This window comes from Rhinolophus hipposideros (assembly GCF_964194185.1).
Source record: "Rhinolophus hipposideros genome assembly, chromosome: 7".
Lineage (NCBI taxonomy): Eukaryota > Metazoa > Chordata > Mammalia > Chiroptera > Rhinolophidae > Rhinolophus > Rhinolophus hipposideros.
In genome coordinates, this window is record NC_138053.1 from 52,369,436 (window position 1) to 52,386,447 (window position 17,012).

General features: G+C 37.2%; 1 protein-coding gene across 10 annotated transcripts in view; it reads left to right on the forward strand.

Annotated features, from left to right (window-relative positions):
- The first annotated feature begins 123 nt into the window (after window positions 1–123).
- POC5 (POC5 centriolar protein) overlaps window positions 124–17,012 on the forward strand; it is a 29,657-nt gene continuing 12,768 nt past the window's right edge. The window contains exons 1-10 of one of the 10 annotated variants that reach the window (XM_081054633.1): window positions 135–250; window positions 3,770–3,865; window positions 6,019–6,160; window positions 7,312–7,384; window positions 8,293–8,379; window positions 9,891–10,096; window positions 11,430–11,606; window positions 13,352–13,456; window positions 14,166–14,345; window positions 15,503–15,656. In XM_081054633.1, the coding sequence (XP_080910759.1) occupies window positions 6,140–6,160; window positions 7,312–7,384; window positions 8,293–8,379; window positions 9,891–10,096; window positions 11,430–11,606; window positions 13,352–13,456; window positions 14,166–14,345; window positions 15,503–15,656 (1,003 nt within the window). In that variant the 5' untranslated portion in view covers window positions 135–250; window positions 3,770–3,865; window positions 6,019–6,139. Of the gene's footprint in view, window positions 502–3,769; window positions 3,866–6,018; window positions 6,161–7,311; window positions 7,385–8,292; window positions 8,380–9,890; window positions 10,097–11,429; window positions 11,607–13,351; window positions 13,457–14,165; window positions 14,346–15,502; window positions 15,657–17,012 lie in introns of all 10 variants that reach the window. The other 9 variants (XM_081054627.1, XM_081054631.1, XM_081054625.1 and 6 more) reach the window with 9 other exon arrangements.

Sequence of the window (17,012 nt, forward strand, 5' to 3'; positions counted from 1 at the left end):
GCGGGGCTCCCCTTAACCTAATTCTGGCTTCTCCCCGCCGCTGTCCAGAACCCCGCCCCCGGCTCTCGACCCAATCAAACGGCAGGTTGCTGAAGCTCGGGGCCAATGTGCAGGGCCGTCCTTAATGCCTCTTTGCGGTTTGAAACTGTCAGGTGCTGCTAAGGGAGCCGCTGCACTCGCTGTTGTTTTGCGGGCGACGTCGGCAAGAAGACGCGGACCGAGGAGTCCGGGTTCGTGAAGAACAACGACGGTGGGTAGCGGCGCCCCGGGCCGACCCCGCGCCCCTGGCAGAGGCGGGCGTGTGACTTCAAGTGCTTTGGCCCGGACTTCCGCTCGCTCCCGGGGCTCGTACAGGACGCGGCTGGGAGCATCTTCCCCCAGACGCGGAGCGACAAGGTCGAGACGTTTTCCTCTCCAAGGCGTCCGGGCAGAGCGGGCAGGAGCGAGGGGTGCCGGAAGCATAACGGTTACTGTCGCCGTAGGTTCTGATCATTTAAAAATGTAAGGGGGGAAAGAACCATGTCTAACGCTTTATTCCGTTTAAGAAAGAATTTGGCTAAATCAGGGGTGGATAGGAAGGTGATGGAAGAGAACTAGCCCGTTGCTTACGTGCAACCGCTTTCCCCTTCTGCTTCTAGCCCCCGACGTGGGGAGGGACTGGCGCGTCCCTTCTCCTTGCCTGCAGCTGGGATCGGGGAAGGGCGCACGGACGTCACCCTGCTGCAGCCTGCACGTTACTTCACTCTCTGCCTCTTAGGGATTCCGTTTGAGTTCTTGGACTCCTCTTTCCTTATCAGCCAATTGTAATTTGAGTTCTTGGACCCCTCTTTCCCTATCAGCCAATTACCAAGATGTAATTTGATTTCTCTGGCAATAGAGAAGTACTGGGAACTTTTTATCTCGTGGTTTCTGATATTTTGGGTTAGAGAATAGTGAAAATTTAAGGAACTGATGTACATCCGCCACCCATTAAAGCAAGCTTCGTTTTCCTCCTTCGTTTCTGAACCTAGAAGCAGTAAAGAAAATGCTAATGTTGTAGAGTTTCAAATCAGTTGTCATATCCGTTGGCATCAAAGCAGGGCAGGTGGAAGATTTCTAGCATATTTTCCAAAAGTACAATAGTTGTATTGTGTCTGCAGTATCTGTATTCAGAAACTCTTTTGGAGGTCCAACCATACCTTTCAGCTCATCTGTTTTTGGAATAATCAGCCCAGTCCCACCACCGCTCCTATACTTAACTGGTCAGAAAACACCTCCTAAAGGAAGAAGTGCGTGAAAATAGAAGTGGACCAAATTACCACATTGGTGATTTGAAGTCATGTGAAGCAGCCATTGCTTGCATGGGCTTATGGTGTCCTTCCTAATTGGCTTAACTGAAGGCAGTCATGCTGAGATTTAGTTTACTTACCATGTGTGTACTCAGTCATATTCATTGAATAACGTTGAAGCATCCACTCCACAATCTAGCCCCAACATATGTTGCTATTCTAATACTGCACTTTTCCCTATATTTGCCCTTTCTACTTCAGTTGCCTCCTTTCTCATTAATTTTTCAGAAGCCCACTGTGATTGAGACTTGTACCACCTTCCACGGAAATTGTTCAGGCAGATATCACAGCGACTTCCTGATTGACAAATTCAAGGGACTCTATCCAATTCCCATCTTTCTTTGGCACGTGACTGACGACCCGTTTCTCCAGGCTTTTGTGACAATTCTACGGATCTGGCTTCCTTTTCAGTCTTCTTTGCTGGCTCTTTACTTCCCCTGCAAATGTTAGTGGTTCTGGTTATAACCCTCTTCTCACTACAGCAGTGGTCCTTATCTTAGGGTTATAGTTCCTTCTGAACACACATTGGAAGCCTAGGATCCTCTTCCCAGAAAAATACACATATGCATTTATACTGAAAATACTTGCATCCAGTTTGGGTGTATGGACTTCGGAATAACAACTCTTTTCTCACACTCCTTTTCATAGTTGATCTTATCCTCCCCCTTTTTCAGCATTTCCCATTATGCTGACAGTTCCTCAAACGTGATCTCCAACCTAAAGCTCCAAGGCAGGGCTCCCAGCTTGCGTAACTGCAGGAAGCACCTTTCACATTGTAGCAGCCCTTGGAGTGGTGCGCAGCATAATGGGTGTGGCCGTATGCTGCTTACCTGCAGGTTCCCCTCAATGCCTCAGGCACCCCGCACCCAAAGCACGTGATATTGAACCCATTGTTCTTCCTCCCAACCTGCTCATCTTCCTACAGTTTTTGCCCTGGTGAGTGACACTACCATCCATCTAGTTACTCAAGCCAGACAACGGGAAGTCATCAACAATACCTCCCTTTAAGCCCTTAACCAATTATTGCTCATGATCTTTCATTCCTATTGCGTAACACGACTGTCTCATAGTCATACCCTCCATCCACTTCCCACTGCTGCCTCCTAGATTCAGGTCTTCATTGATCCTGGATTACTACCAGAGGGAACACTTAACCTCTTGGACTACGGCAGTCAGCTCTCAGTGGATCTCTCTTCAAGACTCCCAACTCCCCGATCCATCCTGAAAGCTGCCAGAGTGATCTTTCTCAAAGACAAGCATGATCTGGTTATCACTTATTGTAATAAATAAAGCCAAACTTTTTAACATGATATAATCATGATCTTCCACGATCTGGCTGCTCCTAATGTGCCTGTTTCATCCTTAGCCAAGCCTTGTTCGCACCTTTTGCTTCAGCCTCACAAACTACTTATGTTCCTGAAATACATGCCTCTGTGTCTTTGCTTATGCAGCTCTACTGCCGAGCACATCCTGATATCTTTTATCTGTTTTTCAGGTTTCAACACCGGGGTCATCTTCTCTATTAAAACTCTCTCTGGCTCCATTCCCACTTCTTCACGTCCTCACAATCTCACTCAGGAAAAATGTCTACTCCCACCTCCCTTCTTTGTACTTCTGTTGTCTTAGGGTCTGAGCACTTTTTTCATCAGCCATTTATATTATATACATATCTGGCCTGCTCCACAGATTCTAAGGTCCTTGAGGATGGGCTCTTCATCTTACTTCCTCACCAATGTCTTACGTGTAACTGGTATTCAGATAGTTTAAATACTCATTAGTTGCCTTTTAAATTATTTATGTGTTACTAAAAGTACATTTACTTATTTATTTATTTTGGTTAAGACTTGCGACAGTTTTTCTCTATGTGTATTAGAATCTATTGTCTTGTATAGACTTGCTTTTCTTAAAATACTACTCCCAAAAGGTAAGTTTCCCAAGCAGGGAATTTACACAATCATTCATTCTCCTTGGTTGAGCATCTTCAAAGAAATGCATCCAGGTTGTCACACATTGTCGAAGAACTGTGATCACAATCTACTATTCTCAGGAGCTCCGCTGCGGGTTTTTCTGAGGAGCCTCCTTTCTTCTTGAGCCTTTCATGTCTCATCTCCTTCACTCCCTTATGAACTCACTAATTTGGGAAACTGAGTCTTTAACTGAGTCTTTAACTGAGTCCGTCACTTAAGAGGAAAAACACTGGATGTTATGTTTATGTTACGTATAGTATATTCTTATTGGCATTGTATGAGAAAAGCTTTAGGACAGTACTTTTTTCTTGCCCCGTGATTTTGTCCATGGGTGCTTAATATGTTGAATGGTTTTAACATATCACATGATTATTGTTTACAGGTTCAGATGGTGTTCCATGTATTCCATGTATTGATGAACCCTTTTAAATATTGAGGGGAAAAAAACTGAAGTTAGCTTCTGTTGTTTTACAGTATCTGTGTAGCATGTCATCAGATGAGGAGAAGAGCGCACTCCCAGTTATGCAGAATGACTCCAAGCGAGGCAGTTCTGTCTCTTCAGATCTTCAGGTAGGAAGACATGTCTAAATTAGTCATGACTTATTTTCAAAAAGTAATAATATGAGGGAAAACTACGTGTTTCGTGCATTCATGCCATTTACATTTATAATTATGTGTATATAATATATAATGTATGTGAAATTATCTCAAACTTCGGGAATTATTTTACAAACTTTGGTAAATACCTTATATTGTATTCACTTTTCAGAAAATAATCATGAGCTCTTCAAACAGTCTTTGTACAAAGGCTTCAAACAACACAGTGAGAGGAGAAGCTGAAATCGCAAGAAACATTTTTTTCTTGGAATTTTGTCATTGTAGCTATCTCTTATGAGTGCTGCTTTCTCTATAGTGCAAATTAATACAGTATCAAACCATCCGAAGTTTCCAGGTCCTATATTCCCCGTCTTCTGTTCTTGCTTCTCCGAGTAGTTGCTGGTGTGACAGCATTCAGCACAGGACCTAGACAGTGGCAGACAGATTGATTACAGAAGGTGTGGTTTGTACATGGCATTGTTTTAAATTTCTTTTATTTCTGCATGTTTTATCATCAAAAATATGGATTCAGATTTCTAGAATAGATTTTAATTGAGAGACTATTGACATGGTACCTCGTACAGCTTGAGTTTTATAGTTCCGTCACTTAAGAGGAAAAACACTGGATGTTATGTGTATGTTACGTATAGTAAATTCTTATTGGCATTGTATGAGAAAAGCTTTAGGACAGTACTTTATGAAACAAAATGTGTTCCTTTAATTGAAGTTACAGATTTGGAACTTGGGAAGCTATTGTTAAAATCTGAATATTTACTAGGATAAAAGTAGTCTGGAATGTGACAGACGTTTCATCCTTGCCTTCCCCTCTCCCATTTAGTGCTATCTTTTAAGGTTACAGTACTTTCCTGCACTCTTCATCTCTGCCTTGCCCAAACTCCTTTCAAGAGGGAACTGATTAACTCATTTATATTTGTGATATTGTGATATATAATAAGAAATATATATTTGGTCTTCATCCGTGTTTCTGGCACAGAGCTCCTAAAACCATTAGAATTTCTTAAGGGATGAGAGTGATAAAGGCATGTTTTGTTATGAGGTGACTTTTGGACCTTCACCTAAAAAGGGGGGCAGGTTGCCATTGGAACCAACCGTGTGATTAGAGGGTTGGAACTCTCACCTCCACCATCCCCGATCTTCAGGGATGGAAGAGGGGCTGGAGATTGGGTTCAATCACCAATGGTCGTGATTTAATCATTCATGCTTATGTAATGGAGCCTCCATAGAAACCCAAAAGAGTTCAGAGAGCTTCTGGGTTAGTGAACACGTGGGGGTGCTAGGTGAGTGTCATGCTAGGAGAGGGCGTAGAAGCTCCGTGCCCCTTCCCACATACCTTACCCTATACATCAGTTCCATCCGACTGTTCCTCAGTTATACCTTTTATAATAAACTAGTAATAGTAAGTAACATATTTCTCTGAGTTCTGTGAACTCTAGCAAATTAATTGAACCTGAGCAGAGGGGGTCATTGGAACCTTCAGGCCATAGCTGGTCAGTCAGAAGCCCAGGTGACAACCTGGATTTACGACTGGCTTTTGAAGTTGGGGTTGGGGGCAATCTTGTGGGACTGAGCCCTTTACTTGTGTAATCTGGTGCTAACTCTGGTGGACAGTGTCAAAATTGAGTTGAATTATAGGATTCCAAGCTGGTGTCCAAGAATTGTTTGTTGGTGGTGGGGAAAAAACCCACACATTGTAATTTGGGGGTCCAGAATCCTTTAATACTAAAATGTAAATACCTTGTAAGATCTCAGCTTGTTTTTTTGACAAGAGACCAAGCTTTACATCAGAAGACTAAATCTCTAGAGTAGAATTTAAGACAGGGAGGGGAAGAATATTCCAGACATCCAGAAATCAGTTTGTTATTAGTTACCGGCTTAGAATGTCAGCCAGTTCTGTTTGTTCTGTTTGTTAGTAACCCTCAACCTATGACCCTACTGGTTCTTAACTACAGTTGAAAACTTGCCATGTACCATTATTAGAAACATTTAAAATAGCATGAAATAGCTATATACGTTTATATGTAGTAAATACGGAAAACCTTGTTCTTTTGCCTGCGTGTCAGTTGTGAGAGTGTTATAAAACATGATTTATTATTGGCTTCTCATAGGAAGAGTATGAAGAACTGCTTCGTTATGCTATAGTGACTCCAAATATTGAATCAGGTGCTTCACAGCCATCTCATTCTAAGGGAGAAGTGGTGCCAGATGTTAGATTTCCTGCTCTAATTGATGATATTCTTCATGATCAAGGTTATGTATATTTTTCAAGATATCTTAAGATGTTATTTGAGCTTATTAATGATATTGACTTATATGAATGTAAAAATGCTTCTCCAGTGATTCTTCTTAATCAATGGTGTGTATCACTATTATCTGGGGAAACTTTTTACATTTCAATGTGTTCTTCTTGGCTCTCATATGACAGCTGGATTTTTATTTGTACTTCATTTGACTATTTCTTGAAAAGTAATAAAGTAAAAGCAGCACTGTAGCCATTGCAAGTCTCTTAATGGGATGTGTTGCATCTCTGCACTTGTCCAGTGGTTGTATGCTAGGATTATCTTGGAAACTAAATGCCCAAGCCCCCAATGAAAGATGGTCCATAGTAGCCCTCAGAATCCCTTAAATTGATGAACCATGTGCTAGGACTTCGTCAGCAATATTTATACGGGCGTGGAAGTCTGGATTATCATCACAAAGGTGAACCCTTTTTTGGAATATGGCAATGACAGAATTGAGAGCTAATACAAGCCAGGATGTATGTTGATAGATGAGTGAAAGGTGGAAAAAGATGGATAAAGCTCCTTTAATCTATCTGTTTCTTATTCAGTAACGTACAAAATCCCAAACAGGTTGCTCTAAATAAGTGTTCTTTTAAAGGGTACAGAAATCCCTCCTAAAACAGCCCTGAAAATGGGCAGTTAGCAACAATAGGCAGAACTCTAAGGATCCCTCCTTGTAGGAATATGACACAGCCTACTCAGAGCCAGCAGGTTCCTGGGCTTCTGCTAAGTCACAGCCCTGGTGTCTGTTCTCTCTCTCCCTCTGCAGACATGGAGTTTTCATTGCCTCTCAATCTTTGGCAGACTGTATTGGATTAACAAATAGACCACAGTCTTAAAATACATATGTTTAGTCTACCACTGAAACATTCTAACACTAAACATTTTCTACCCAAATTTTATTGCTCTTCAAGAGATATGACCCTTGATTTATTCATTCTACATCATTGATCTTGACCGTGTTTTGATTACACTGGTTCCTCAACATGGAGTTCCTACTGAGCAAACCCAAACAAAAGTGTTGCACTCTCATAAACGTAAAGAGGCAATCACTGTGTTAGCCCTCCTCTACCCTTAAGGCAGATACCAAAAGCTCGTTTCCTTTTCTGTTGGCTGCAGTACTACTCTACTTTTGTTGCCAGTAACACAACACAGGAGTCCTTTCCTTGCCCCAGCTCTGCAACCTGTCAAGGTAATCACTTGCAATTGAAGACCGCTGCTCTTTTCTAGCCTTTGTGATAGTGTTTATTTGTTTAAGCTCTGCCTTTACCAAAATGGATTGCAGCTCTAAGCATACAACATGCAGTGACTTTAGATATCCTGATTCACACAGACTTGGTTAGAATGGACTATGTTAACTTATCATCCCATTCTCTTTATTCTTGGCATTTCCGTTGCTTGGTGTAAGCATGGTGTGTCAAAGTTGGCAAAGTCATTCTTGTAAGGTTTTTCCCAGTTTCCTTTTCGACATATATTGACTAAAGGTTCCTGAGGTGGAAGTAAAAAAGTCCCTGTTGGGGAGGCCGGTTAGCTCAGTTGATTAGAGCACGGTGCTCTTAACAAGGTTGCTGGTTCCATCCCCACATGGGCCACTGTGAGCTGCACCTTCCACAACTAGATTGAAACAACTTGACTTGGAACTGATGGGTCCTGGAAAAACACTCTTGAAAAAAAAAAAAGAAGAAGTCCCTGTTTGAGGAGAACCAGTATCACTTTAGTTTGATTACAGCTAGTGAAAAGCAGCAGGCCCCAGGAAATGCCCAGCGTTGTAAGATAGTGTAGCCTTTTCTAAGTTCTAATGTCATTCATCCACTGATTCTCTTCGTGTAAAGTGAATGCTAGAGTAGACTGAATTCTGTCATCCATATTTGGTGGGTGAAATTGAGCTTATTAATGATACAATAAGACTTTTTCTTGTCTCAGATATTTTTCTTCATTCTTGTTCTTTGTTTTAATAATCCTATATCCCCAGCATGTTGTATTTTCCTTGTTCTAAGATCTTACTTATGTACCTCAACCTTCTTAAATTACGTGTATGTGATTAGGTATTTTATTCGAGTGCTTTGGTTTAATTTTTAAAAAACAACTCTTCCTTTTCAGCAGGAAATAGCCCTGTAGTAAGAGAAACAAGGATGGAAGTTGGAAAAGGATGTGATTTAAGTATTTCAAGTCATTCAAAGACAGAAGGTATGACTTTTCCTTAGCTTGTTTTTAGTAATATACAACATTTTGTGATTTGATGAATATTATCTATGTAGTAAGAGGACTAATTTCAGCATATTACTTATTGACAGGATTTTAAAATGCTATTGTTTCTAATTTTTTAAGTAATACTATTTATATAATAAAAATAGAACACTTTTCTTACTATGTGATTCAATGTTATTTGTTTTGTGATTCAGTGTTATTTCAATGTAGGGGCCGTTTAAGCCACCATATGGGAATTGCCTCTGTCCTTCAGTTTCCTCACTTATAAATAAAAGGCTTGGACAATGTAACCTTTGAGTGACCATCCAAGTTGTTAAGTTACATAAATCTACTTTTTTAAAGCGAGTATATTAAAATCAGTCTATTGCTTTTCCCATAAGTGCAGATGGTAAAATCTAGTAAAAGAGAATATTCATGTACTTTGTCATTCTGCCTTATTTTTAAAGTCCCTAAACCATCTTCAAAATATGTAGGTAGTGTTTCATAGTGTGACTATCTTGAACCATTTGTTGTTATATATTTTTATGCAAAACATATATATTAAGGAATGGTTTTTTCCTTTCCTAAATCAAAAAATTCTTGATTTACCTTGAAGTAACAAGTTCTATAGTATATTTATCTTTGATTTATTTAGTAAGCAAGAGAGAAAAGCCCATCAGTCTTAGTTCTAGGACCCTCTAAACAAAAGTGAGATATGTAAGAAACAATGATAGTCTAATTCCAACATACTTGTGTGATAAAATAGACACTTTTCTATTTTGTGCCTTTTCAAGATAGATACCAGTTCTCTTTCTGGCTCTAGTTCTCACTCCCTTCCCCACCCCCCAAGTATAAGGGCAGGGAATGGGAGTGTGTGTGTGTGTGTGTGTGTGTGTGTGTATCACCTATATATTGAAGACAAACAGAGTGGCTTACAGTTGAGTATATGAGAAGATAAATTACTATTCTTTTCTACTTACAGTGTTGAATTTTAGTAGGATTAAAACCCATCCCTGTGTTTTACATAAAGTAATAATGACCTATATACAACCACTCTGACCTTTGACCTTGGTCAATTATTTAACCCTTTCTGAGCCTCAGTTTCCTGATCAGTAAAATAGAGATAATAATACCTATTTATTAGGGTAGCATGTATTATGAGAGCTAATCCTTATAACGTTTTTAAATTACAGGAACATACAAAGCATTTAGTAAATGTTGATATGATGTAGATGATAATAGTTTCAGCTCAGGTTGGACTTCGATTCATGAAGCATCCTTATTTCAGTAGAGGAGGGAGGTGTAGGAGGCATCTCACGCTGGTCAGTCCTAAATCAGTGACAATACTGAAATTAAAAATAGCAAGATAAAGAAGACTGAAAGGTCATTTCTCTGCGTTTTTGTCAGCCTCCATAGTAACTGATATCTTCTAGCCTTGAAATGTAACTCCTCGCCAATTTGGGTTACTTTCAATTTGCCTTGACCGCTGCAACTTTTTCTTTTCATTCTAGAGTTGTCACCAGTGTCATCACCAAGGAAGTCTTCTCACCCGGTCATGGAGTTTTTCAGTTCAAATCTTTTAGGCGACAATTCCTCACCAGAGTCTAATTTTAGCCAGGCCGGTGTCCATGAAATAGTTATGGGTGATTTTCTTATTTCTGATGAAAACCTTCAGAAGGTGGAAAATGTACTTGATCTTTGGAGTTCAAGTCTTAAGGTATTTACAGTTGTTCAGTTAGTATAACAGTTTTGCTCTTAATTTTACTGTTCATTCTTTTCTTTGAATGAAAAGGTCTTTTTGTTGTTTTTCTAATAGTTGCAGTCCAATGTCTTATTCAGTCGGTCTTGGTGAGGGCCCGAGATTATGCATTTCTAACAAGCTCCCAAGTCATGCTACTGGTTCAGAAACCACACTTTGAATAGCAAGGTTTTTCAATAGTTGCTAGAACAGTTCTACACGTTCCACTGAATTTCTCAGCTGTTCTGAAAGACTCATCCTGTGTGTGAATGAGGCACCCATTGAGCCTGTACCATTTCATAACAAGACTAGCAGAAATGTCTCCTTTTACATGAAACACAAAATACAGTTTTAACAACGTATATTCATTTTATAGCCACTTTTGTACCAACCACAATGTATAACTCAATAAAAAATGGAATTTTACTTTGTGATGTTAGTGGTCTTTAAGTAAAACAAAGCATTACAGAAATGGCAAGGGGTTTTTTTTGCTATTTAAAATATAACTGAGAAAATGACCGTTTTTCTGAAACACAGTTTGAGAAAACGAAGCTGAATGTTCACACCGATGGAGAAATTATGGCCATGAGAGTTCTGTAGCATCTATGTTTCTCTGTTATTTGAACCTTAAATTCTAGAAATAATCTTTTCGTACATTTTCTGCCATTTTCCCCCCATGGAATAGGTTTCATACTTCTAATCATGGTGTAAGTCCACTGTACTGGTGTACCACCAACCGTTTAAATTGTCCTAAGTTCAGTTAATCATATTGTTATCTAATTTTTGATTAACATGATTATTTGGTCTTTTTATTTATGTCAGTCAGTAGGGTGAAAAGGGATCAGACTTAGCAATTTCTTGTAAGGTGGCCATTGTGATCAATAATTTGGGGAAAGAAAGCATCAACTGTCATGGTTTCCACTATCCATCTCTGTTTAAATAAGTTCCCAGTCCTATGGCTCAGCCTAGGCCATAATCCTGCATTTCTTTTTTCCTGATCTATCTTAATATGGACATTTAAGTCCTTGAATAAACAAAGGACCTGTTTATTAGTGAACGAGACATGAAATTTTTTAAATGACAACAAGACTTAATACAAAGTAACTTAAAATAGGAAAAAACTCATCCTCAGTATGGTGAGTGTGAATTAAGAAGAGCTCTGACTGTCAAATTTGCAAATGTTTTCATTAGTGATTTATTTTTAAATAGGTCTTATGTTGATTGCTTGTTCTGATTTTTTAAAAATGTTTCTTAATTTCAGTGTGAACAGTATTAAGAAACAAACTTAATTATCAATGTATTTATTTTTCAGACAAACGTCATATCTGAACTAACTAAATGGAGACTTAATTTTATTGATTGGCACCACATGGAAATGAAAAAAGAGAAAGAAAAACATGCAGCACATTTAAAACAACTGTGTAACCAGATCAACAGCTTGAAGGAGCTGCAAAAAGCCTATGAAATCTCCATTGGGAGAAAAGATGAGGTCTTCTTTTTTTACATTTCTTTTTTAACTGTGATTCAGTAAATGTCTTGCTAGCTAATAAATGCTAGAAACTGATTATTTAGGTCACGCAAAATACAAAGGGACGATTGCTTCAGAAACTGTTAGAAAAACAGGTGCATAGATATACAATCTATTCTTCCTATTAAACACAGCAGAGTTGTGTCATTTTATCTTTGTGATCAACTTCAGTGTGCTTGAAGTTTTTAAAGTACATACTAAATACGGGAACACTTAGGTTTTTTTCTTCCCAATCTTTTCTTCCTACCTGTCCTTAAGAGAACATCAGGGAACTAGCATTACCCACATTTTAAACCTTTTAGGGGTCATTTTAATTGTCTCACATTCTATCTGTGACGCGTCTTTATTCACTGATAAAGTCTTCTTTTATTGATAAACAGATATTATTTCCCTTTCCGTTAGCCTTTTAAAAACTTGAGAGTAAGGTTCAGGTCTGTGCTAATTATATGCCTCCAGACAGCAGATGGGCAACAAATCTGTGGCTGCCCCCAGGAGGATGGTGGCTGTCAGAGAAGAGGGACTCTCGGCAGACACCTCGGCTACTTGTCTGCCGATACAGCACTGACTATTTAATGAACTAGATAACGACTATGGTTTTTTTAAAAAATACACATTTCTAAAAAAAAAAAATATATATATATATATATATATATATATATATATATACACACATACATACATGCACACATTTCTTTTGGTGTTGCAAGGTATAATATAAAATTGAACATTTTTCATAGTTTACTTTTTTGAAACAATAGATATTAATGTCAGTCATGTACTCTGTTACCCTCAAAACTCTGTCCTAAGGTTTTTAAATATTTTAATTTTTTTAATTTCAAAGTATCATACTCTAAAAGAGTCTACATATATGTTCAGTTTTTAAAAATAAAATGAAGAGACATGTACCACCATACAGTTTAAGAAATAGAATATTATATTTTAGAATGTGTGCCCTTTTCCACATTTGAAAATTATTTTAAAAAGAACCCTAATAAATGTCTCTAAGTAAATGTGCCCAATTTACTAACTCTCTTTTTAATGTGGCCATTTTAGAGACAATAGTTCAGTTACTGAACTATAAGAGACTTTATAGTCTCTTTATAAGAGACTATTGTCTTAGGATTTAAAAGACTTCATAGATTTTTTTTTTTAAATAACAATAATGTCACTGAAGAAGTACATCAAAGAATAACAATTATTTGCTATTATGAGTTTGTTGAATCCAGAAAATCATTAAATAGTTATTGAGAAACTTCTAATCCAAGGTACTAAAAATATTTAGGGACTAGAAAGTTATTTAAAACCTGGTCCTTGCCCTCAATTCTACTCAATAAAGACTTTCTGTATATATAGCAAAACTTTCAAATGTCTGGTTGTTTTTCTTGAATTAAATGTCAACAACCATATTAATTTTCATATATGTATACATTTTTTGGTGATTACCAAGATGTACATGAGATTTCTTTCCTCTTTTGTTCCCCTTCTTACATTACTTTGTAGTATATTCACATGGGAAAGTTTTTTGGTCTTTTTTAAAGCTAATAATGAGGTTATTAGCATTGTGAATATAGTAATGAATATATATAGGGTGACTATAGTAATGATCCATAGGTATTCTCTAGAGCATTTTTTGATATATGAGAGAGTCACTTTACCAGTTGCTATTATTGCAACGTCAAAATAATTGGGTCAATTGCTGTTTACAGGTGATTTCTAGCTTGTCTCATGCTATAGGCAAGCAAAAGGAAAGGATAGAGTTGATGAGAACATTCTTCCACTGGCGAATTGGCCATGTCAAATCCAGACAGGACGTAAGTATAAAAACAAAAAGGTGACTGACAGATAGGAGACTTCTGACCTCAAAAGTGTTTAGGATCACATATTAGAACTTTTGTTAAAGTCAAAGAAAGATTTATTTTCTAATAAGTCAAAATTAATTTACAATTTAATGGTGTTCTTATTTAAAAGGAATTTGATTTCGGTGTAGTTTGGGGAAAAATACCTCATATTATTTTATAGACTTACTGATACATCATTTCCTACTTCATACCGTGTTTCCCCGAAAATAAGACCTAGCTGGACCATCAGCTCTAATGTCTTTTAGAGCAAAAATTAATATAAGATTCGGTCTTATTTTAATATAAGATCGGGTATCATAACATAACATGACACCAGGTCTTATATTAATTTTTGCTCCAAAAGACGCATTAGAGTTGATTGTCTGGCTAGGCCTTGTTTTGGGGGAAACACGGTAGTTACATAAAGCAATGCTGTAATGGATAAGAACTTAGGCTCTGGAATAGGCAAGGCTGCTTTTCCCTTTCTTCTGTATGACCTGAGCAGGTTACCTAACCTCTCTAAGCCTGTTCTCCTACTATCTGCAGATAAGAATAATATGATTACACAGGATTAAATGATCATGTACGTACACTGCTTACCACAATGTTATATTTCTTATTATTACTGCCAATATATTTTCCAGTTCACTGTGTTTTGAGGTTGTATATTATTTTCATTTAGGTTTATGAAGGTAAACTAGCTGACCAGTACTTCCAGAGAACCTTACTGAAGAAAGTCTGGAAAGGGTGGCGTTCCATAGTACAAAGGCAGTGGAAAGATGTGGTGGAACGAGCTTGTCAAGCAAGAGCTGAGGAAGTTTGTGTCCAGATTTCCAATGATTATGAAACCAAAATTGCTGTGGTAAAACTTCTTTTTTAAAAATTTTCTGTTTCCTTTAATAAAATAAAAATGGTAGGTAGCATCACTCACTATTAGTTCATAGTTAGGCAGAGTAACCTGCTTCTCCAATTGCATTTAATGCCGGGTAGCCTCAAATGAGACTGACTATTTGGGAAAGAACAACACTAATATGTCAAATTTATAGACTTATTTATTCTTCCAAATAGTTATAACTCTGGCCTCCAAACTTGTGTTGGATCTCTTTTATGTAAACTTCTCTTGAAAATGTAAATCACCCACAGATCCTTACATCTCTAAGCATACTTTGTTATGCTGTTTTTGGCCTTTATTTAGCCAAGAATAAAAGTCAAAAACAAAAATGTTTATCCTCGTGTTAATTTAAATAAACTTTGTCCTTATAAAGTTGATATAAAGCATTTGTATGTAAATGGAAATTATTTTTTCATTGACTTTTAATAGTAAAATTAACATTGTTTCCATGGGAAAACGTCAGACTCAAAATGAAATAAAAACCATACTGAGGAATGCAGGAGGCCTTTTGAAATTGAATACTAAAAGGAAAAAAATATTTCATCATTACAGTATTACGTTCTTAATGTTAAAAGTCAGTTTCATAATACAGATATTTTTCTGCAATTCAAAATGACGTGCAAAAAATGGAGTCCGTTTAGATTTGGTCTATGAGAAAGTATTTGTACCTAATGTCCTTGTGTAGTTTAAATTCTATAGTAACATTTACTTTTTTAAAATTCTGTTAATACAGGCATTTAGGTTTTCTCTTTTGTTTTTTCTGAAAATGTGAGAGCTGTCTGTGGCTCTTAATGTATTTTGTTTAATATCCTACATAAAAACTTATGGTAAGAAATAACATATCTTTTGTATAATTAAAACACATCAGCAACCTTCAGTGAGGCTGGTATAAAATTCCCATTGTTTGAACCTCGACCTTATGGTTAGGAATGAAAATGGTTCGTTGATGGAGATGACAGAGGTAAGATGCACGTTTTAAAATAAATTGAGACACGTAGCTAAAGAGGTGTACGGTAAAGTGTTCTTAGTATTTCACATAAAAATAACTTCACAGTATAAGTCTGTGTTTTAACAGTATTCTTCCTTGTATTTCAAATCTTTTTCTTTTTTTAAATTCTCCTTATTAGTTATCTGGAGCTTTAGAAAATGCAAAAGCTGAGATCCAAAGAATGCAGCATGAAAAAGAGCACTTTGAAGATTCCATGAAGAAAGCTTTCATGAGGGGTGTATGCGCATTAAATCTTGAAGCCATGACTATATTTCAAAACAGAAATGATACAGGTTGGTATTTTACTTAAGATTCTCTGTCTACTTTCAAACAGGACTTGAGATTTCAGTGATTAGTGTGGTCCACAGTACTAGTTTTCTGCAATAGCTATGTCTCCTCCAGGCACTCACTGTATTTTTAATTTCATAGTGTCATATGCAGTTTTAAATCTGTTATGAAAATTCACTCCCTCATGGTTACTTAAGGTGTCTTAGATCTAAGCAAGTAAACTGTCAACTCTTAAGTATTTCAGTTCAATGTTACATTAATGCTTTGAGTATATAACATTTTTAAGGCCCTTTAATAATTACAATGCCTCTAAGTGTAAAATTCTATTTTTGTTTTTCCTAAGTAGCCAAATTCCTTGGACTGTCTTGTTGGTTAAAGATTTCTTATCTAGTCATGGTTTCCCATTTTTAAAAATTGCTCGTGTTCCAGTTTAAGAGAAGCCTCAACTAAAACTCATTTTCAACAATTATAAATATAGGACTGTCTATAGAAGTTAAAAAAAATAATTTTGTTTCAAGAAAGTCCATGTATTGGCTGGGATCTGAGTGCCTGTGTCAGTTTCATCGACATGACTTAGAACACATGACCAGAATCCTTTGCCACCAATTTACAATGAATCCCATTTTTCTTACGGGGTTTCAGTTTATTTCTCTGGACAAAAAAGATAATATAAATCTTCTTTACCTGCTTACTAAGGGGTTCTTGGAATACAGTGAAGTATACCTGAAAACACTTTAGAAGACAAAACGTACTTTATAGTCACGATGTAATTACTACAGACTTAGTTCAAGTCAACCTCCTATGTTTCATGCCAACACGTGAACATTTTTGCCGTATGCCTTTGTAGTAAATCCTATTTGAAACTCACAGTGAATTTATCAATGAGGCAGTTTTATTTTGTAACAACATTAACATGATTTCATTCCAGTGAATAACTTCTCTGTGCTCCTTGTGCCCTCATTTTAAAGCATCGACAAACATTTATTTAAATTGTGCACATGTGGATAATAGTGAGTTAAGGCCAATTGTTTTCTCTATGTAACAGTTGAGTTGTGTGGCTCATATGTACGTTAGAACCATAGAATCTCAAGGCTAAACAGTTTATCTTGCTGATACCCCAATGTATGCTTGATTTGTCCAATAAATGGTCTTTTAATTAAGTGTCAACACTGAAGACAAACTCACCACCTCCAGTGACAGAATAGTCTGCTTTCAGTTCTAATTATTAGCAAGCTATATGTATTAAATTGAAAAATTTCATCATCTAAATAGAAGATATATTGGGTTCCACAAGTAAGGTGCCAAATTATCATTAGAACTTCTTACATTTAATTACAAGAAACCTGTTTTTCACAATATAC